Source organism: Haemaphysalis longicornis, unplaced genomic scaffold, assembly GCF_048455015.1.
Source record: "Haemaphysalis longicornis isolate Haplotype H1 unplaced genomic scaffold, Haemaphysalis longicornis Haplotype H1 scaffold_2, whole genome shotgun sequence".
NCBI classification, from domain to species: Eukaryota; Metazoa; Arthropoda; class Arachnida; order Ixodida; family Ixodidae; genus Haemaphysalis; species Haemaphysalis longicornis.
The window spans coordinates 4,975,288-4,998,933 of NW_027526295.1; the positions used below are offsets into that span (position 1 = coordinate 4,975,288).

Sequence of the window (23,646 nt, forward strand, 5' to 3'; positions counted from 1 at the left end):
TTCATGGGCGCTGCTCTGTGCACCTGTGCTGCTCTACAAAAGGGGCAAATTTTGTCCGCTAGCGTCGTGCGATGTCTCTACAAATGGATACCCCAAGATGTTTGCTGACCGCCTGCACAGACTGGCTGTCGCTCCGGTCTGCACACGAGTGTCCCATGCTTTGCCCTCGCTTCACGATGACATTGTCTTGAGTGTGTTTAAGAAGTGCCTGGACTGCACCCAAGACGACCTGCTGTGTGGACAACAGCGAGCCAGAAGCAGTCGTCCGACGATACTTCAGACAGTTTTAAATGAGTAATCTGAGACGAAACAAGTTATAGTCTCAATAAAAACATGGTTGTTACCTAATTATTTTTTTGGCATTTTTCGGCTACAAGGTAAGGGGGTCGACCTATATTCCGCCTCGACCTATATTCCGCATTATACGGTAAAAAATTTTCCCGAAAATTTATTAATACTGGGAATTTATAGTGATTTATCCAAAGCTTTTGATTCATTGAGTCATAAGGTTCTGCTTAATAAATTGCACACCTATGGAATTCGCAGTACTGCTCTTACTTACATCTTACTCAAATAACCAACAACAGTACATATCCTTCGGTAAATTTTCATACCAACTTAGATGCGTAAAAACAGGAGTACCGCAGGTCCCCTGTTATTTTTTCCTGCACATTAGCGATCTGCACTGTATTGTTACACGCCCTGAAGTTAACCATATGCTATGCTGATGACACCACTCTTCTAATTGCAAGAAAAAGTACAATGGATATTGACAGCATTTGTCAAGAAATGTTACCCATTTTTCTAAAGTGGACAGATACTTGCCTTTGTATTAATGCTGACAAAACAAAAGGCATACTATTTAGGCCGAAAAATATAGTACCTCTTCCTAAATCAATGCTTGGTACAAAAGAGGTGGCTATAGTTGAGACTATGACAGTGCTAGGAGTGCGCTTTTCTAGTACCTTGGGACATTAATGCTAGCGAATTCAAAAAATAAAAATGTGTAGAATAATTGGGACGCTAAATAGAACCCCTCATATACCGCGTTTACTCGCGTAATGAACCCACTTTTTTCCAGAAAATTCGGCATGCATTTGGGGGGAGGGTTCATTATGCGGGAAGAAATGGCAACAGATTTTTTAAAAGCTGAAATTCCACACAATCAAGTTGCTAGAAGAAGCGCGTCAGAGCCTTATTAGTTTCGTAAAAACGCCTGGGTGATTATGTAATGGAATTTCTTTCTTATTCTGAACATGCCAGTGGCCCCCCCCATACTCGCCATGGAGCTGTCCTCCTCACTGAACCCGATTGTGGCTTCACATTCGTAGTCTGCCCACAGCGCACTGTCTTCCGGGCCGTCAAGGCACCCCAGATGTTATTTTCTCACCCGGAAACTTCCCTTCTTTGGGCCCACGAAACACACGACAATCCTTGTTCACCGACCAAAAACCTTGTTTTCGCCCGTAGCCTACACGCAGTGGGTCACATGAAGTGGCGCCCAGCCGCGCGGTTTCCATGTGCATCAACGCATGCCCCACCACAGTCAGTTTAAATCCGGCTGTGCAGCTCATGCACTGGCCCATCGTAAGGCACGCACCAGGAGCACAAAAAAAGGTCGGAACACAGCTGAACACCACCACCACGGAGCGTCATGGCGAAGTCGTGGAACAGCAAGAGGAGGGCAGTGCAGAGTACATTTAGTGCTTTGTTCGCATGCCGCCAAAACCAGCCGGAACGGCAAAGAGCAGGGAAGGAGTGCGGAGTACGTTTTGCGCTTTGTTCGCACGCTGCAACGTTTGTGTGGCGCAAGGTTTGTTTTGTGTGCGAAAGTGCGCAATTTTTAAATTGTGAGCCACGGCATTCCCGCTCACGTCTAGGGCTACTGTTGAGATTTCTTTTTGTTCGAAGGCGTTTTTAGCGTTTCTGCGTGTTCTGTGGCATGATACCAAGTTACTGCGATCGCCTACAGCATCAGCAACCATGCTGAGATGAAAACAGATCCCCCCTGCATTTTTTATTCCAAGGGACAAAAAAGTAAATTCTCAAGAAGAAAAGTGGGGGGGAGGGTTCATTACCCGAATGGGTTCATATGCGAGAAAAAATGGTATAACCTGAAAAAATAAGGCTTTTATTTTACAATTCCCTATTCCCTGCCTCGGCTGCCTCGCAGCTGCCTCGTCAGCTGCCTCGTCGAGCTGCCACGCAGTGCAGCTTTTTGTGGCTGCTGCATGCTCGGGGAAAATAAATTTGACTTGATACGTCCCCTGACCGGTGCCAGCAAACTCCCCCTGATATAATGCTCGATTGCAAGCGGTCCGCTTCATACGACGAACCCTCGGTGTTTTTCCCTCGCTTTTACACCGCTCCACCACCTCGTCTCGACCCGTCTTTATTCTTGGCCCCCGTTCGACGCTGCTTGACGTGCAAAGCTCCACAGGCAGCCGGGTACTCGTGAAGTAACACAGAAAGCTGGGAGAGTCGCTAAGAGCTCATAATGAAACGGAAGCGAGCGACAACCAGAAGGAACGATTACAACGGGATGGAGCGCTACTGTAATCAATTAAACTTTTATTGAAAAAAAGAAAACACGAAGAAAAGACACAAATAAGATGCTGCATCACTTGGGCCAGACACAAGCGAACCTTTTGTTAGGTAACATCCAGGTAGCCTACTTCAAGATTAGACAGAGATACACTTATCACCCATTTTTGCGATGTGAGCTGCCTCCACGATTTCTTTCGGTCACGGTGTCGATACAAGACAGTAGTTTCATTGAACAAGGGACGGCATCCACATGACAAGAAGAGAGGGTCAGAGAACGGGCCTTGTGGGAGGAATGAACCTCCAAGGCCTCTGTTGTAAATAGTTCTGAAGGGCTTCACCTCCAAATCTTTTTTTCCGCAAAAACGCACAAGCCTGACATCCCTTTTCGTGCTACTGTGTCTGAAAGGGGCCCCTGGCAACACGTGGTGTCTGGGTTTCTACAGCGCCATCGTTCCTCGTTGAAAATTCGGGACCCGTTTCGCGTACGCAATTCTGAGACTGTAGTTGAATTCCTACAAAATGAAAATCCCGGTTCTTGTTATGGTTTCAGTATCCTTTTACTCCCTGCCGCATGATAAACTTATGGAGAGTGTGAAACTGTGCATCACTGAAGAAAATGGCCTTCAGGACTATGGAAAGTTTTCTGGAACTGTTCTCCTTCCACCTTTGCAGGATGGCAGAATGAAGTTATTTTTTTGGAAAAGCCGGGTGTTTGCACAGGCTCGAGGGTTGCCCTTATCCTTTGTGAAATCTTCCTTAGCAGGGTGGATCGCCTATTGGAGAGGTATCTCCATGGGCTGCATAAACGTGTATTTCGTTGCATTGACGACTTTCTAGTTCTGTCAGGTAGGCACGATTACCACAGAGTTTGCGTTGGCATCTTAAAAAATTTTTCCAGAGTGCGGCTTTGGATTGAATTTCACCTTTGAGTTGCCTAAGGACAATGTTCTCCTGTTTCTTGATTTACGATGTTGGTGGTTCTGGCTTAGGTCCTCCAGACCGCTCCTAAAGTACGGATCGGCCCACTCAAAAGTTGTTAGGAATGGCATCGCGCTCTCGTGCATCACGTCTGCCCTCTCAAAATTCTGTCCCCATTCTGTGAGGTTGAAGGCTGCTGGGTTTCCCGATAACCTGTTGTCGAGTGTACGTGAGAAGCGTGTGAAGTGGGTAAATTCTGGTGTTGTTCCGAGCCCAACCGAGACAGGGATGAAATTAGAAAAAGAAAGATAGCGGCGGTGCCCTGCATGCATAGGATTGGAAAAAAGTGGCAAAATGTTTTGATGTTGGTTGATGTTTTGTTTAGTGCTCCGGGTAAGATTTCTCGTATTTGTGCGGCAGCTGTGAAAGAAAGGCCATATCATGCTCAGGGTCCGGCCTTTGTTCTGTCAAACACACTCATTCATGCGTGGGCTGCCGCGTGGCGGTGGTCTACAAGATACCGCTGAAGTGCAAACTTGCCCAAATTGGGAAAACTGGATGCTGTTTGAATATCCGGCTGCACAAACATGAAAGGGCCCTAAAAACAGATAAGCTTTCAAACATGTCCACGCATTGCTCGTCGTGTGGATGCCATCCCTTGTTCAATGCAACTACTATCTTATATCGACACTGTCACCAAAAGACCGTGACCGTGTTAACTCTTTCGGGACCGCTCCATAGGCCATCGATCACATATGATCGATGGTTTCGCAAGCCTGCAGAATACAAATTTTCGCTCAATGGAACACCTAGCGACATCTAGAAGATAGTTTGAAAACTGGAGTTTTCTCTTTTGTGAAGTTTCTTTTTTTATCACCAGGCGGCAACGCATCAGATATTTTATTCTGACGGGCAGTGGTTTCGAATGTAAACAAACATGGTGTCATACTCGCGCGAGCGCGATAAGAAATCCGCCTCGTCTCGTCTGGCATATCTTCGCCTTCTACTGTGGATTTTAACGATGAGAGTGGCAGTGAAGAGTCAGAATGCGGCTTTAGAGGTCGGATTACAGCTCGAGTGAGGATTTGGGTGTCGATCAGCCTGGAACATCAAATCGCGCTCAAAGGTGAATGTTGGTTTCTGTTTCAATTGTCTCTGGAGTAGGTATGTGCGCTTGAAATATGTTCTGGCTGGTTTATATTTGTTCGATAGGGTGTTAACTACCTATGGTGGTGATCTCCTGCCACCATCTCAGAAAGGGATCAAGTTTTCGCCGAGACGAAAGCCCGGCGTGTACCTGGGCGACGACGTAGCCATGTCCCTAGTGCCAAAGAGATCACGCACAAAACAAAAAACCAGTTACACCTAGCCGCATCAAACTTTCACGATGAAGAAACAAAGCATTGTGTTAGATTTTGTGTATCCTGAAATAATTTTATTCTTTTTAATATTTGTATATTTACGCTTTTTTCTATCTTTTTCTGTAGTTTTTTTACAAAGTTCTTACTTTAAGATTTTTTCATGGTTCTATCGTCAGTGTTGAAGTAAAACTTGGTATTGTATGTCAAAGAACATATAATTAGCTGCATTTTGGTATATGCTAAGGTAGGATGGTGCCTTTGCTTTATGTAATAAAAAATTTGTAGCGAGACCTCACTTTTTCATCACTTTTTCGGGCGGTCCCGAAAGAGTTAACTGTATGGTTCCCCCCCCCCCCTTTTTTTTTGGTTCCTTTCCTTTCGTTTTTGTTGTTTTGCTGGTTTTTTTCTTTTGCTGTCAATTATCCAACTCTTGACTGTTTTTTTTTTTTCAGTGTTCTTGCTTTGTATCATTTTTTATCACTTTCACTACAGTTAAACCTCGATGTAACGAAGTCGGTAAAATTCGTAATTTACTTCGTTACATTGAAATTTCGCTACATTGAAATTCGCGGTTTTAATGAAGTGTTCATCCCGTGAAGCATTTCCTGCAAAAGAAAACGTGGCGCGCATACACGGCTGGCGCACTCTTTCTGTTTCTATCGGAGCTTAATCGTCTACGCGGGCATCAGAGTGAACCGCATGGAGCGTTTTCTCCCCGCAAAAGCGCGCCCCGCAAGCCACAGGCGCGCTGACGCAGCCGCGGAGACGACCCGCGCGATGCGAGTAGCTCCAGCGACCGCTTCCGCTCGCTGAAACGCAACTAGAGGGGCAAACGAGAGGGGCATGCGAGAAAAAAAAACGGGTAACGTGGGCGAAATTTTCACTGTAAAGCGCCATACGCGCCGCTTACAAAAGCGCCCATCAAATATCCTCGGCATGCCCGAGCGCTTCGAAGCTCCCGCCATAGGGAGCGCGCCTCCCCATTGGCGAAACTGGTCAGGCTCCTCCCACTGCCGCGTGCAGCGCGAGCCGCTTCCTGGCGCAGAAGCCGCCGCCGGCGCGCAATCGCGGACGCGGGTGTGAAAAAAAGCGCGCACAAGGCTCATAAAGATTCACAAATGCTTGCTGGAACGGTGAAACCCAACAAGCATGAGCGAACTCGAACGAAGGGCGCATGGCGGCCCCGCAAGAGGCGATTAGGCTTACCACCGCGGAGGATGTTTGATGGGCGCTTTCGTAAGCGGCGCGCATGACGTTTTACTGTGAAAATTTCACCAACGTTATCTGCTTTTTTTTTTTCTCGCGCGCCCCTCTCATTTGCCCCTCGAGTTGCATTTCAGCGAGCGTTTGGAAGCGGTCGCTGGAGCTACCCACATAGCGCGGGTGGTCTCTGCGGCTGCGTCAGCGCGCCTGTGGCTTGCGGGGTGCGTTTTGAGTTTTTGCGGGGAGAAAACGCTCCATGTGGTTCACGCTGGTGCCCGTGTAGACGATTAAGCTACGACAGAAACAGAAACAGTGCGCCAGCCCAGCCGTGTATGCACGCCACGCAGTTTGTAGGCAAGGGGCTCGCTCGCAGACCCGTGGCTCGCTGCATCCGCGGCATTGGGCGGCCCGTGCTGCCGTTCGCGTTTTATTGAGACCCCATTTCGGCGCTTGCGTCTCCCAAAATATACCTCTACAACTTAAATTTCGTGCCTAGTTCTCCATGAAACTTCGTTACATTGAAATTCCGGCAAACGGGACTTCGTTACACAGAGAGTGAAAATACATGGTGTGCATACACTTGAAGTTAAAAAACATTTCCGTGGTTCGTTACATCGAGGGTTTCGTTACATTGAAGTTCGTTACATCGAGGTTTAACTGTATCACATTCACTGAACGTCTGTACCCTTGCAGCGTTTTTTTTTTGCATATGTTACTGGCATTTTCTTTATCAACTTTTAATCATTTTTGCATAAATTACATTTAAAGAGTGTTTTATTTTTTTGCATTCACCTCTGCTGCTACCCTGCATATTGACTGCATTCGTTGCATTTCCTTATCGAGGGTCCCATCGCAGTCCCTGGACTTTGGGACCCTTGTCTGCAAAACATAACCGCCTGTATTCTTTTGTTGAAATAATAAGCTTCATTTGATTTGATTTGAAAAAAAAAAAAAAAGATGCGCAAAATCGTGGAGGCAGCTCACATTGCGAAAATGGGTGATAAGTGTATGTCTGTCTAATCTTGAAGTAGGCTACCTGGATGTTACCTAACAAAAGGTTCGCTTGTGTCTGGCCCAAGTGATGCAGCATCTTATTGTGTCTTTTCTTCATGTTTTTTTTAATAAAAGTTTAGCTGATAGTAGCGCTCCGTCCCATTGTAATCGTTCCTTCTGGTTGTCGTCGTTTCTTCGCGCTTCCGTTTCATACGGGTACTCGTGAGCAGGAGTTTACCTTGGACGGCCCCGCGTGGGAGCAGCAGAACGCCAACGAGCCAACTGCGAGAAGTCAAAGTTGAGGTGGCTGGCGGACTGTGAATTTGAAGCTCCCAACAAGCCGCCAACGAACGCGAAAACATTCGACGCAACTCCACGGCCATGACTGAACCCCCGCTTTCCTCGCCCGTGCGATCTAAGTTTCTTCTTTTCTCGACGCTCTTTCACTCTCTACCTCTGCTTTCTGCTGACCAGTGTCTTTGAAAGCGGTGTTGTTGCCCCCCTTCTTTCTTTGCCGCATTTTTTCCATCGCCGCCTGGTACCCCCTCGTTTTGCTTGGCCTTGGCAGATGCACACTCACTTGTTCCCCCGCTCAGTTTGCTCGACCACGAGGGCCTCGTCTTGCGCACACACGGCTCTAGGCCGGCGGACTACAAATAGCGCCGGATGGCATGCGGGTCACGTGGTGCACGGTGCTCGGCTGGCGGGCTAGCTCGGACTCCGTGGGTGGGAGGCACAAAATAGGCATTTTGTCTTTTTTAAACTTGGGATTTTAGCTAAAGGTTCACAAATCACGCAAGAATGTGCTAAACATAAGGATTTAAATAAGTTCTTAGTGTGTGACCGTCCACTAGGCCGGCATTTATCCGCACCCCGGTCATATGCCGCTCTTGCACAGTCCCTTGAAAGCCGTATCATTGGGGTTACACTGTAACTTGCAAAGACAATGAAGGGAGCTCGCACTTATAGCAACAATGGTGGAGTAAAGGTCGTTGTGACAGTGAAGAAGAAGTAAATCGGCTGCAGTTATGGACTGAAACTGTGTCATGATGGCTGTGAAGCTTGTGCATAGCTTCGCTACTATCAAGCCTTGCGCGTTAGAGTGAGCTTCCTTCATTTTTTTCTTCTTTAGTTTCCCGCGCGTACCTCTTCACGAAACCCCAGAGAGAACCACGGGCCCCGTGCCTCACCTCGCGGTCGTGCGGGGGCGGGGGGGCAAAGTAGCCCTGGTGGTGGTGGCGGGTGGAGGCAAAGCCGACGACCAGGTAGCGGGCCAGGGGCGAGAGGCTGACAGAGATGGCGTTGGCCCCGAAGCTCCAGGTGTGCAGCAGCTGCGGGGGCCGCTGGTGCAGGCCGTAGACGCACAGCGAGGCGCCCAGCAGGCCGCAGGGCACCAGCGCCGCCAGCAGCTCCCCGCACAGGGCCACGCTCGAGTCGTTGTGGATCTTGCACCGGGGGGCCACCACGCACGCCTGGGCTGCGGGGTGCCACCGAATCGCATTGGCAAGGTCAGCCGCACGCGCTCCGGCATTAATCGGTGACCCAGATCCCCGCTTCGCCTGCCCTCCAAATGGAAGCGCACTTTGTCATTCACGACACGACCGACGTTGTGAGCAGGCACACACCACAATGACGACGCATCAGCCCCTGCTTCCTCGCATGCAGCGCCCCCCTGTGCCCTAACAACTCTCCAACCCAAGAGCAAAGGCACCACCACCCGGCCACTTTCTCCGTGCCGAGCCACTCAACTCTTGGTGCTCCCACCCTTTCACTCCTTGCCACCTTGCTGCCGTTCGGCCCCAAGAACCTCGTTGTGCGACTCGGGCAGATGGAATGCTTCTTTGACTGTATAATAGCGCAGCAGGACCGTTACTCACTGGTGTACAAGCTTAGCCTCCACTCTGCAACAGCCTGAAGCCCAGCCCTACGACAAGCTCAGGGCAGTCCTGCTTGAGCGCCACCGTCGGTTCCTAGAACCACACGTGCCAGCCGGCCAGCCTTGTACCACACCCGTTGAGGGCCTCTTGTCAAGCACCCTGCCCCATGGATCGACAACAAACACCGACTGCATGCCAGCAGCCCCACACAATCAAACCCCGGGACTGTCTCTGAAGAAACCTTGTTTACCACCTGTCACGAAAGCAGCTCCTGAGGACCCAAGTGAGATTTCGGCAACCACCCCGCCCTGTTTGTCCACCTGAAGAATTCAGCTGAAGACACTGCTTCACCACGCATTTCGACCATCTGCGATGCTGCTGGCGCGTCTACTAGCGCTCAACAGTTCCTGCCACACAGCACTCACAAGACGCACACTGTGGTACACACTACCAAACACAACGAAAGCCCCATCTCCGGCAAGCTGCCCCTGTCCCGACAGGAGGGACATCACCGACAACCCTCTGGCCCATGCAACAAACTCCAGCCAGATGACTCTACAGTGCGGCGTTCACATGCATGACCAGCATGGCTTAGTGGATGCAGAGTTTGCGAGACACGGGTCTCGGCATGTCCCAAGAATTGACCACAAGGTCACCGTGTCGAAAACAAACCTTCTCCGAACGTTTCCCTGCCAGGCCGGGACGCACCCCCAGAGCCGGCTCGGTTTCCGGAATATCAGGGAAGGAGTGGCTTAACGTAACACGTCCAAAGGAAACAGCAAGGGTGAGAAATCGCCTTTTCAGTTTGTTGTGCACGCTTCCGGGACGTTGAGCCCACCGTTTCAACATCAGAATCTGACACTGCGGAACTCGCGTCCCTTCCTTGGATGAGAAACTCTCAGAATGCGAATCCGAGCTCAGCTCGTATTCGGATCGGAATCGAAAGAACCATCGCCCCCGTCCACATTCAAAGGCCCCGCGCAGTCAGCCAGACAAAAGTAGCTGCGCGTATGGAGGGAGCACTTTCAGCAGCCCACACGGCACACAGAAATGATGCGTTGCAAAATTATGATCGCAGATAGAGATAAAAAGGGGATTGAAACAACAACCTGGTTTGCTCCTGACAGCGGCAAGTGAGAGCGCAGCGGACGAGCGAAACCCATGATTGAGTCACGTTTCAGTCTATTGGAGAGGCAACGGTGCGCTGGACTTACCTGGCGCGTTGTAGCAGACGTGGAAACAGAATGGGGGAAAAAAAAATTTAAAAAAGCACACGTGCCGCATGGTCACTCATCTCGGCGTGCGGAGCAGCCATGGCCCCCAGAAACATAGGGTCGGCATGGTCGCTCCGTGCTCTTCAATACTGTCTACACCTGTTACAACAGACCATTTTAATTCGGAAAACAAACAAACAAAAAAAGTCCGCTATAGCCGGAGCATGCAGTACCCAGGAAGGGAGGGTATATGAGCGCAAAAGTGGGTACTCTGACAGTATTGCATAAGCATATTCTTTCTACACGTCCACAGCACCTCTGCAGAGTGCTCGCTTGAGGGCAAATAACCGCCTACAAACCGTTTCCAAAGCTTAGCACAAAAGCCTTGCGCATGCGGTCAATTGTGGAAAGATGCACGATGAGCTGAGCAAATACAGAAAGAATATAATTTGGAGCAATTATTAACCAGCTATAAAAAATCAGTCGTGGCCATCAGAATTAGCTGGGCTCTTTTGACCCTGTGAGGGTCGAATTTTTTCGTCAAATGCGACCCCCCAGGGTCGATCCTTTTTATTGCCGATTTAAATTCTTCGGATGAATCTATTTCGAGAAAAAATTATCGTAATTTTTTTAGGGTGACCATAAAGTGACAAAAAAATTGTGTGTTGTAACATAGATGTGGTTTATTCACAGGTAACACAAGAAAAATTCTAAATAAAAACGGGAGAGTAACAAGCCGGCACCTTTCGAGTGAATCGAAATCAGATAGACATCAGTTTCGCGGGCGCAAAAAGCGGGAAGCGCCCGGAGGAAGATACCAAAACCAGCTGCTACGTCTGCGCACGCGGCCGGATGCGCGAGTGATAGACGGCGCACCGCCTCTAAAAATACACACAAAAAAAGGAGAAAAGAACCTCATCAGTTTCGCAGGCGCCCTTGGTCTGTGGCAGGCGCAAAGCTGGAGGCGCCCGGTGGGCGTAAGGGGGCTTAGGTGGGCGATACCCAGCGCGCCCCCTCGTTACCAGATGTGCAGCGATAGCCGGTGCGCCGCTGAAGTAAATAAAAAAAATAGAAAGAAGAGCCATCGGCGCAAAAAAATAATTTGACGTACCGTATTTACACCATTTTTCGACCCTTTTTTTCAAATTTGACTACCCAGTGTTGGGAGGTCGACTTAGAATCGAAATCAAATCGTGCACCGCTAGTAACGGCAAGGGAAACGAGAAATCGGGTGTGCTACAAGATGGGGAGAGCCTTGCACCCTCGTTTCCATGGTTACGGTCGAAGCGTAGCGTATTACGGGGGGACACTGGTCTTGAGGACATTTTTGTTATTTTTTAACTTATGAGCTTCAGATTTACACATTGAGTGTATTTCAACGTCCTGAGCCCAAATAGTTTTCATCTATGGGGTGTAAGTTTAGCGTTGTGCAACATGTTATGCCACTCCATTTCGGGCAATATTTTCATTATCTACCTATGAAGTACTCAAATAACTTTTATCCCTTTGTGCTCTAGAAGGACCAGGGAGTGCAACTATACCATAGCAGTAACTTTAGCCTTGTGTCTGAAAGCGCTGTGTACTTCATAAATGTCAGGTCATCAATTTCCAATGTTTTTGTGAAATTAACTGCATAAAATCTCGCACCAGCAAAAAGAAATTCTAAACTTTTGTAGTTTTATTGCATTGTTCAGTTCATACGCTTTCAAATGCAGTGAAAATGATACAAATCGAACCAGTACATCCCAAGATATTGTACCCGACAGCTGACCATGTGGGGAAAATATTGGTTCTGAGAAAACAGGGCACAAAGTTTGGAAACATGGGTAAAAATGGTCATTTAGGTGACTTCAAAGGGCGACAGCTTTGTGAATACTTATGAAACAGCTATAATATTTTGCAGGTACATTCTTTGGGACCTGCAGACTGCAAATAAAATTAATACAGAAAATTGATTTTTTGGCAAATTTTCGGTCCTCAAGACTAGTGCTCCCCTTAATTTACTGTTGCATACATTCTAGCGTCAACAAAGGTCATACCGACATTGAAAGTTAGCGTTCGCGATCTGTGCCCTTTGTGCGATTAACCTCCCACCATTGCGTTTCGGAAGTGTACTGAACAACGTGATATGATTGTGGCTCCATTAGCGCCGCGCACTGAATCAAGGAATTCGCTAATACTTAATTTATTTATTAGGAACGAACAAAACGCTTCTTGAATGCGAATAATGCACTCACGAATAAAAGGAAATCGCGAGCGGCCGCTTCTTCAGCCGCCATATTTGTTTTGATATCGCGCGGCAGTGGCCGCTGCCGGTAGTTTCTATCGTTGTGATCTCGCAGCGAATGTGTTCTCATGATTAGAAGTGAAGTTTCCCGCTAAACCCACAGCACATCGTTATTCCGCCTGCTCACACAGAAGCTTCTCTTTTTTAACATCTACTGTACGCACCACAAGCGTACGGCTCTTGGGGGAGCATCGATCATTGATGGAAGAGCCGCCGTAGGGGCAGTTGACGGCAGTTGATTGGCAGTTGACGGAACAGCTTCTCTTTCGGCATTCGTTTACAGCAGCGTTCAATGGGCTGCTTTCTGCGCTCGCATTTCTTTCTTTTTTTTTTTTATTTTGAGAGACGCGATTTTGGGAAGGTCAACCTACATTCGAGTCAACTTACAATCATGTAAATACAGGTATTTCCGCGGTGTGGCAGCACATGCCAAGCAAGAGAAGTTGGCGAAAAAGGCGTGCTTTTTAAACATACAAGCGATGACGTACATGTACGTTATTGACCTTTCTGAAGATGTTTGCAGAGGACATACATGTACGTCCTCTGTACGTCCTTCTTGTACGTCCTTCATGACAAAGCAGGTTAACCCGAAACCGTTCATGAAGCAAATCAGATCGCTGCCTGACGTTCCCCCAAGACAGCTCCCACATTTTTTATGATTTTAGTCTGGTCACTGAAACAGCTGATCTGATGGACAGCTGTGAAATCGGAAGTTAGACCTGTTGGATTGCGCACAGCCACTGGCAGATTGCACACAATGGATGGGAAGCAACCCCCTGCTTTTTACCTTTTTCACTGAAGAAACGCGAACGATGCACGCGTGGGAATAATAAAATAAAGACCGAACTTCACTGAACCCAAGTTCTTTATTACATAAAAAAAAACTGTGACGAGGGCAGACTCAACCCCGGTGCACTACTTTACGTATCCGATAGTGCTGTAGTTCAATGTCACTGGAATCGCGTTTAACGGCACCGGCCTTCTTCTTGACAGTCGATCGTACCGTCCGTATAGATAGGTCTCTACTTCTGGCGATGTCGGTCTGTTTTTCCCCCATGTTCGACAGCATTAATTATGCCCAATTTATCCGACAGTGAAATCAGTTACCCTGCCGCTCATGCCACTGGTCGCAAAAAAAAAAAAAAAGGCCACTGGCTTGGCTTGGCTGCACCAACAAACCAGCTGCCAACAATGTTGCCAGACATAACAGTTTTCATACCAAACTAATCAAAGAAGAAGCATATTGGATGCTGGCCCCCGCAGAAGTCCACTATAAACATTCAGTCGAAACAATTTTCGCCTAAAATAGTCTGCTCTAGTCCGTTATGAGCGGAGAGGACCCTATTTAAAATGCATGGGGACCAAACAAACGAACAGAAATAGTCTCTTGTAACCGGAAGTCCATTGCTACTGGATCCGCTGTAACAAGTGTAGACCATACACCGTGTATTGAGCTTGCGAGTGAAAATACGAGCTACTAGAAAGATTCGACAGATGGCGCAAACAGTCCAGGCAAGGCAGCTTTGCGCTATGGCACGAATTTCTGAACGCAAGATGGAAAATGTCCCGGTATGTCAGTGACACTGCAGAGGAGAAATGTGAAAACATACCGGTACGTCAGTGACAGCGAAAGGGTTAAGCGACCCCGGCTAGCATTTTGCCCCATCGAGCTTAAATGTCACCAGTGCTGCCCACGAAGGCAGTCTCCTGCGCTTGCACGACAAGTTGGCCGACTGTACCAACGATGAGGGCACTGGACCCATCGTCAGTGTCACCCTCGTCGTCGCCTCCTGCACACAGGGACTGCCCCACAACAGGCATGCGGTGGAAACCATCGTCCCGATTCCTTGTCAAGCCTGCCGCCGTACTCGCGACTTCCCTTGGACAGCCACGCCGGCAAACTCGCGGTGTGAAACGCCTGCCTCTTCACATCTGCATTGGCGCAGATACCCGAGGCCACCTGAGATGGGACCAGCCGATTTCTACCCAAACTCCACTCCCAACCCCGGCCACCGGAGGGCGTCATAATACGCCCTGGAAGCCCTCATGACCACGACTTGGACATCCAGCGGATGCTCTTTATCTTAGATACCCCCTTTGACTTGGACTGTTTGAAGGGACACTAAAGGGTGGAAACAAGTTGGCCTCCATTGGTAGATTATGGCGCCCAAAATCCAGATTCACCATTCTGACAACTAGCAGTTGTGTGGGACCTCTGGGTCCTCCCGCTGCGGCGCGATGCTCAGACAGCGGAGCGACACGTCTTGATAGGATGAGGCTCTAATGGAATCTGCTAGAAAGCGGGCGCTCGTGCCGATTAGCGTCGTCAGCTACGATGCTGATGAGGAAGTCGCAACAGTCCGCCCCGCAGGCAGATGACAGATGAAGCCATCGTGTCTGTCCGCCGATGAAATCTTTTCTTTCCGAAACTACACAGTTTTGCAGAGTAGCATACTGTCTTGCTTCAATGAGTAGGCGCTTTTCTTGTTTCCAGGAGAAATTTCCGAGCATCGATCCTCCAGCTTTCTCCGCCATCGGTGTTTACACCGTCTGACAAATTGCTGTTGCACCTTCGGGTCATGACACAGTGTGTTTGCAAGCCAGGTTCCTGGTTAGAGCGCCAGAAGTGTTTGTGCTTGTCTGGACCACGTACATTTTCCCTAGAAGCCTCACTTTGGGAAGCATGACTTCTCCTGGCTCGCTCTTTCTTTTTGCGTTTGTGTCTCTCCGACTCGGTTCGTATTGCAGACGTTCACTCACGAAGATTTTCTGTTGCCTTTGTTTCCTTGATGGAGTGCAGGATGTTCTGGGGCTTGAACGAAAAGGTATCCAAGCACTGGTTCTGAAGAAGGCCGAGCAATTTTAGGGCTCCAGGAGGGAAGTAGAGGGATTTTTCCGGCGGAGTCATTCCTTGTTCGAAGGTAGAAACTACAGCAGGGGTGTTGCTGGCCGGTTCGTGGCCGGTTCGTGGAAGTCATTCCTGGTTCGCCATCGTTTCTTCGTTATGAGCGGATCGTTCGTATATATGGAGTATTGTGCTGGTCGGTCTGCCAGTGGGTAGCGGTTTTCAGAGAGTTGAAAGTGGTGCTTCAAGGTAGCCTTCATGAGGACAGGACTCGAATTAGCTCCAAAAGGCTAGTCATTTTCCAGGCGTATAAGCCGGGTAGCGGATGCTCTGGTTGTGGGGATGTCTTTCTTTGTGGTGTTTTGCTCGCAATTCGGCAGCACCAACTCCGATGATGCTTCCAATGTCCCAGAAAGGAGGGAAAAGTTTAGTACGATCGCAGCACAACAGCACTGGCTACAGGCAATGGGCCTTGCACAGTCCATCCTAATTAGGTCTCTAGGCCTCACTGATAGTCTGATCGGACCGCAATCTGTTTATCCTCCAATCCTTGTATCGATGTGCATATTATCCATTTTCTTTAGAACTCTTTCTTCTGGTACAGGAACCTTTTTGCTGCAAATCGTGTGCATTTCCAGGGCTTCGATACTGATCGCCTCCAGCGAAAATGAAGACTCGCACCTTTGTCATTGTTTTCCGCACGTGTTGACCTCCAAACACACCTACGGCCCTCGCCCAGCGGTTGGCAACTGAGTCTTTACGAAGCACTGGCTATAATGAGGCTCCGCTGGCTTCCTCCATCGAAGAGAACTCGGTAGCGTCCGGACGTTTTCACGCCTCCCACTTTGGCTGTGAGTCTGCAGCGGCACGACTGAGCCCTCTTGTTTGGAGACCCAGTTGAGGGGGGTCGAGGTAACCTTGCCCTCGTCGTTCTCAGTACTGTCTGAGGCGCACACGCCTGTTGCATGCCTCCTCGAGCCCTTGCCACACTTAGGCTGGCTTCTGCACTGTTTAGCCATGTGGCCCCTCTTCCTGAGGCAAGGGAAGCCTCGCCCTGTTTTGGCGAGTGTCTCCTTTTCGCGTGAAAGGCCGAGTTCTGTCAAATCGCAGGCTTTCCCGAGTGGCAGAAAAAGCCCTGCCGTGGCCTGCTCACGTAGCTTTGCAGAGCAGCTGCCGTGGGAACGTCACACGGGCGGTTGGGTTTTCGTGTTTCTTTCTCTGGGGTGCGTTGAATTTTCTCTGCCGCGCGTTCAGCCACGACTTCTCGACACACAAGCTGGTGGTCGAAGAATTCCAAAAGCACTTCAAGCTCCTTATCTGGAGGGGCCGTTCCACTACAGGAGTCGCGGTATGGGCTTGATAAAGCCCCATCTGAGGAAAACAGCGTCCTGTGCCCCTCGTGGAACTGCGGGACCATGTCTGTCGGCAGGACCCTTAGCAGGATTTCACGCAGCATAGTGCACTAGGTCGTGGAGCTCATGCCAAGCGCCTTGAGGCTCTGGATATGAACCTGGACCCGATCGTAAAGTTGCCTCAGTTGCCGGACGCCGGATGACGACGACACCGGCTTCAAGTCCAGCAGGCCCCACAGATGATATTGCACGATGGTGCGGTCATCTCCGAAGCACTTCTTCAATATCTCGATGGTGTCCTTGTAGCAGTCTTGGGTAGCCTGCAGTTCGGCTGTGGCTGCTGCAGCTGCTCCAGTCACGAGGCTGCTCAAGTAGTTAAACTTGTCAGCCGTGCTGAGCTCGTCGACGGCCGCCGAAAACTGAGTCCAGAATCGCTGCCATGATCTGCGGTTCCCGTCAAATTTGAGGAGCTCTAGCTGGGGAAGCTTGCATTTGCCGGTTAGTAATGCGTGGACGGTCGTCGGACGTGGTATTGAAAGCCGGCATTCTTGCAGCTTGAGACGAAGATTCGCGGCAGTGCTGACCAGCGTCTGTCGTCCTGCTGTTCACTAGGTCTCGTCCAACTTCTCTACCTGGCCACAAAGTGCACCGATTGGCTCGAGCCGTACACTCAGCGCTCCTGCCGTCGCCTCTGCATGCGGCCCTCCGCTTCCGCTAGAAGGCCATCCAGTTGCGCCCGTAGGCTGCCGTTCCATTCGGTCGCACGCAGCTGAGAATTCGCCAAGATCGCAGTCTTTTCCTCGGCTTTTGCGGCTCCGTGCGTTGATGGGCTTGGCGTCGTCCAGAAGTCCCGGCACCATGTGTTCGAAGTCTGGGTCCTCCAGCTGCAGCGCGATGCTCAGACACGTCTTGATAGGATGAGGCTCCAATGGAATCTGCTAGAAAGCGGCGCGCGTGAGCCGCTCGTGACGAGCGCAATGAAATAACGATGATTAGCGTCGTCTGCTACGATGCTGATGAAGAGGAAGTCAAACCAAGTGATTTAATAAGGCAGAAATGTGAGAACAGGGGACGGAGCCCAACAAGCATTTGGGTACTACGGTTTGTGACGTCACAAAAGTGATGAACGGTGAGCACTCATTGGATAAGCACCTACAGATCTTTTCCTGGGAAAAAAAAAGTTCCCAAGTGGTTGAACACGTGAAATAAACATAAACCAAAGCTTTCCGTGAGCTCATCATATCCAAACACAAAGTACAGTTTTTATACACTGCGAGGCACGCTGCTTCCCTCAGTATTCAGTCAGCCATGCCGGTTTCAGTTTCGTTTTTGAAAAGCCTTGGCATGCAATTAGCGAAGTCAATAACCTACGACTAAGAGTGCCCAAGCTCCTGCAAGCGATATACCTGGCAGGAAGCAGCTAAAGTGGCTCCACAAGAATCGGCAGAAGGAACAAGATGCACAGCAGGTGGTTAGGGCTCTTGAAACGGCTTCAGAGAACGGGTCCCCGAGAAGGCACTCACCATCGCCAATGTCGGGCAGCTGGGAGCCCGTGATGTCCCAGCACTGGATGCGGTGGGTCAGGTTGGGTCCCGCCTCGTACACGCCTGGCAGGGAGAAAGGGGAATCACTCTAGTGGCCATCATCCCCAGCCCCAAGGGAAGGAGAGGCCCCACTCACTACTGAGCCGTGGCCGGAAGCTGCCCTCGTAGGGCACGGACACGTAGGCGGGCGCACTCCACGGGTCTGGTGGCGGCGGCCGCGAGGAGGGCCCTGACAGGATCACCGGAGGAAGCGGGGGCGAGCGGGCCCGCGATGAGGGGGCCGGGGCCGGGGGCCGCCGCCGCCGTTGCCGCAGGGTGGCCGCCTGCACGGGGCAACAGTGGACAGTGCCAATTATTCCCCTGGAGGAGCCATTCATCCAGAAATGCCCAAAATCGCCTTTACTGCACTGAAGGCATGCCACAGTGGACCGATTACCCTTCATTCGGCCAGCTGTTGACCTCCGAGTGCAAAACAGGCCCGAGCAAGCGACCAAGAGTGGGGAACGCAGACAGGCAGGGCTACGCTTCACAGCCACATCCAGCAACGCACCATCCAAGCGGGCCTCAACATGCAGCAGCGCTGAGCAAGCACTGAGCAAGCTCACTCCCCTGCCAGCTGATGATTTCAAACTGGTGTTACACCCAATGCACTGGCCACTTCTGATCCCATCCGCACTAACGAAATTCGGTCAACATGACTTGGAGAAATGCGGATCTAAATATGCACGTGGACCGTATTCAGAGTACAGCTTTTTGCGAAAAGACCAGAGTCCAGAACCCGTCGAACAGTCCCATCGAACATGAGGTGTTTATTGACACATACCCCAAAGAAAAGAAGAAGTTTGTGCGTGCGTTCCGACTAATTTGGTAGGGAACCTGCTGTCCAATCTCTGCGTAGGTATGTGCCTGATTTGAAGCTACGAACCAGAATACATTTTCTAACATCCTCCCGCCGGCGAAAAGAGGAGCATTAACTCGAAGCTTCCACGCGATACAGATGTTGCACTGCACGTCGAATACGAGATCCGTCCGACTTCTTGAGAAGGCAAAGACGAACTTTGTTGTCAGAGCCCGGAAAAGTTTTTTCGATCACCACCAGATCCCAAAGCGACCTAGGTGTTTTCTCGTTCACAATGAGGACAACATCGCCAACTTTAGCGTCGCTTGAAGATGCATTATATACAGTGTGGGCGGATGGCAGCTGCAGTATGTATTCTCTACGCCACCTACTCCAAAAGGCATCTAGTAACTCTTTCCGTCGTCGCCAGCGTCCCCGAAATTCTTCTTGTGATGACTTCTTCTGGATGTCTAAGATTCCACCGTCCGGTACCGACAGCAGTCTTCTGCCGATCAAAAAATGTGCAGGAGTTAAGGGTTCCTCCTCTAGGGACGCTGAAAGGGTAGTCAGTGGCCGCGAGTTTACAATGGCTTCAACTTCTATAAGTAAAGTGTACAGCTCATCATAGTCAAAACAATTAGCTTTTAAAACTTTTCTCAGTGATTCCTTGATCGTTCTTATAAGTCTTTCCCAAAATCCGCCCCACCAGGCGGCTCGTTTGGCTATGAATTTCCAGTGGATTTGGTTTTCCCTAAAGTACTTCAATGTTCCCTTGTCTCGTATCGTCCTCCAAATAGTTTTCAAATCTTTCGAAGCTCTTTTGAAAGTGAGGCTGTTGTCTGAATACACTGTCTTGCATATTCCTCTCCTGGCTGTAAAACGACGGAATGCATCTAAAAAGTCTTGCATGCTGAGGCTTCGCACAAGCTCGAGGTGTACTGCTCGCACGACGGCACAAGTGAAGATGACAACGTAACATTTCTTGGCTCCGTCTCCTTCTCGATGGTACAATGGTCCAGTAAAGTCAACTCCAATGATACTGAACGGTTCGCATTTGGTGACTCTATCCCTTGGGAGAGGGGCGAATGGCTCGCTCATTGCCTTCGCTGAATGTCTCTTGCATGTACTGCACTGACTGATCACTTTTTTAACCATTTAACGACCTCTGATGATCCAATATTGCTCACGTAACTGCACCAACGTATCTCGAACGCCGGCATGAAAAAGCCGTCTGTGCTCGTTTTCAATTATTAATCTTGTAAATTCGTCGTCTGGAGGAAGTACGATTGGGTGTTGCTCGCTGGTCGTGAAGTCGGAATTCTGTAGCCGTCCTCCCACTCTAATCAAACGATCCTCATCACGGTAGGGCAAAAATTTGCTGATGGGTCAAATATTGAGGACAAAACACCCGTTCTCGAGCTTTGTAAATCCAAAATTTCTTGGCGTTTTCAGTTTCGTAAGTGATTAGGGGTCCAGTTATTTTTCCGCGAGGGTTACGAGAATTGTGGACAAACCGCATTATCCAAGCCGTGATGTTCAAGACCTTTGTCAGGTTGTTGATCCTTGCGAGGTCAAAAAGCTCGGAAATATTCCTTTCAGTTACGGGTAAAACTTGTGTCCGTTCTTCTGTGGTTTCCGCATACGGTTCGCCGCGAAATGTTCTATTTGGCCATTTGTCACTTCCTTTGAGCAGCCAGTCAGGTCCTTCCCACCAAAGTTTGCTTTCTTGCAATTTCTTAGCCGATATTCCCCGCGTTAGTAAATCTGCAGGGTTCTGATCTGTCGGGCAGTAACGCCACTGTTCAATATCGGTTAGGGAATGGATCTCACTCACTCTGTTTGCCACGAACGTATTCCACTTTCCTGGGCTCGAGTTCAACCATCCTAGAACCGCAGATGAGTCTGTCCAGAACGAAACTTGGCCGCGGGTACCATACTCCTTCTGTACGGTTGACATCAGCCGAACTGCTGTTAGAGCCCCAAGAAGTTCCAACCTTGGTAGGGTCTGCGTTTTCACGGGGGCGACTCTTGTCTTGGCGATGAGCAGTCTAGTCATTATGCCACTGGTAGTTTTGACTCGCACGTAGACCGCAGATCCATAAGCTGAGGTGCTTGCATCAGAGAACACGTGGAAGGTTGTTTTGCTGGGTTCATTTGACAGCACAAAGCGTGGTACCTGTATCACTAGGGATGGGCGAATATAGATTTTGAGGTTCGAAGCGAATTCGAAGCGAATAGTGATTTGGTCGAATAATTTCGAATCGAATAGTTCGAATAGTGCACATTGCAAATCACAAAGACAAATGAGCAACTTGTGACCTGACTAATGTACACATTTTTTTCTAATAATTAGAACACACGTAGTCACAGCATTGTGTAAAACTATTACCAGTTGAACATGTATTGCGAAATCTTACACACAGCTTTCCTTTGCTGTATTCACAAGTTTTCATGAAGAAATGCCTGTTGCGCCACATGCTCTAGGTGCAGCAGTTTCCGCCGGCTGCTCATTCACAAGTTTAAGCGCCGCCTAGAAACTCGCAAAGTTAAGCGCCGCCTAGAAGTAAGGGGGCACAAGGGTCTTTGATCAAAAACTTTATTTTTGCAGTTATGATGATGAAAATTGGGGGGGGGGGGGGCACATGTAGTTTCTCATTCTAATTGTAGATATCAAATTTGTTTTTGAGTAAAATGATTATGTTCAAATTTATTTGGATTTTTATATTCAATTTTGTGACAGCCTTTGTAAAAGAACTGCTGGAGGGATGCAGCTAAACAGGGAACCAGTAAACTGCGCACAAATCAAAGAGTGCAATAAGACTAACATTATCATTATATCTGGTCTGTAGCAGAAGTTACGACCACTTGAAGTTTGGGCCTGGAAGGCAAAACCGGTTTTTCTGGTTGCCATCTTCCAGGCCCAAACTTCAAATGGTCGTAACTTCTGCTACAGACCAGATAGAATGATAATGTTAGTCTTATTGCACTCTTTGATTTGTGCGCAGTTCACTGGTTCCCTGTTTAGCTGCATCCCTCCAGCGTTTTTTTACAAAGGCTGTCAAAAAGTGAATATAAAAATCCAAATAAATTTGAATATAATCATTTTACTCAAAAACAAGCTTGATATCTACAATCAGAATGAGAAACTACATGTGCCCCCCAATTTTCATCATCATGACTGCAAAAATAAACTTTTTTGGTTTAAGACCAGTGAGCCCCCTTAAAAAAAGAAGTATTGTAGCCACTAGTATCCTCGGCCGTAGCCAAGCAAAGCGCAAGTGGCTGGCCGCCATTTTGAATAGGCTCGCTTAGTGCGGCGTACTGCCGCGCTGTGCGAGCCTATTCAAAATGGCGGCATGCCTATTCAAAATGGCGGCCTGTACAAGTCTGCTGGCTTGGTGCCGCGATGTTCGGAGCGGTGTCGTTTCAGTGCCGCCTTTTTTTTTAACCTAAAGTGTGCTGGCGGCCGAGAGCTTCGTCGAACCTTTAGGCAAGGCAGCAACTCGGCAGTGCCGGCACTGATAATAGAAATGTCCGCGTCGGTGGGTCTTGAGCCAAGCCTGGGGTAACTCTCGGAAAGCTTGACCGAAAAGCTTGGCTTTCAGCTGCCTATTCGGGAGCATCGAATAATTCGAAAATATCGAATACCTGCATTCGGATCGAAGCGAATAACGAATAGAGAGCTATTCGATCGAATATTCGACAATACCGAATATTCGCCCATCCCTATGTATCACGTTAAGAAGACGAAGGTCTTCGCACCACTTGTCCCATTCAGTTTTTAAGTCATCCGGCAAATTTCCGTCCCAGTTCACCTTCCTCTTCCAAGCCCTCTGAAAGAGTACCTTCGCCTTCACTGTGTACGGAGTAATAAAGCCGTATGGATCGTATATTTTGGCTATGATTTTCAGAGCATATTCCTCTTCGTGCTTGGAATTGAGGCTACCAGTTGCATAATTTCAGACGTGTCGAACCCGTAGGTATCCTCGTCCGGGTGCCATAACACGCCTAGAACTTTCTTCTTTTGAGGGATCGTGAACTCAACATCAAAGTTAACGTTGTTGTCCCCTTCAGTAGCGGCCTTCAGTTGCGGTTCATTAGTCGTCCATTTTCTGAGGTGCATGCCTGCTTTGCTAATGACTTTGGCTGCATTGTCACATAACAACAAGGCATTCTCGGTAGAGTCGGCGCCTGTCACAAAATCGTCAACGTAAAATTGATTTTTCATGGCCTTTGTAAGTTCATCATGCGGACCTGTCGAAGTTTCAAAATGGTAGTGCAGCGTGGCGCTCAGTAGAAAGGGACTTGAGGTAGCACCAAAGGGAACACGGTTCATTCTCCAGACAAGTTGTTTCGGCAAGGTCTGTCCAGGAGTCGGCGGGTGTTCATACCAAAAGTACCGAAGTGCGTCACGGTCGTTCTCCGACAACAAAATTTGCAAGAATGCTTTCTCTATGTCGGCTGTTACGGCGACTCTGTACATCCTGAACTTCAGAAGCAGGGAAAGTACCGATGGATTCAGGTTCGGACCAGAGTGTAACACGTCATTCAGTGACAGTTTTCCAGGTGAACTAGATGACGCGTCAAAGACAATTCGAGTCTTGGTTGTTTCCCTGTCGTTGGGGATGACTGCTCGGTGCAGCAGGTAGTAGACTGGACCGGCTGCT

General features: G+C 49.1%; 1 protein-coding gene across 1 annotated transcript in view; it reads right to left on the bottom strand.

The window, feature by feature from the left end:
* Positions 1-23,646, bottom strand: part of LOC144166949 (activating molecule in BECN1-regulated autophagy protein 1-like) — a 78,037-nt gene that overhangs the window by 9,472 nt on the left and 44,919 nt on the right. The window contains exons 10-12 of the mRNA XM_077696384.1: positions 18,278-18,464; positions 18,121-18,204; positions 8,213-8,499 (exon numbers count right to left, since the gene is read on the bottom strand). Of these exons, the coding sequence (XP_077552510.1) occupies positions 8,213-8,499; positions 18,121-18,204; positions 18,278-18,464 (558 nt within the window). The remainder of the gene's footprint in view (positions 1-8,212; positions 8,500-18,120; positions 18,205-18,277; positions 18,465-23,646) is intronic.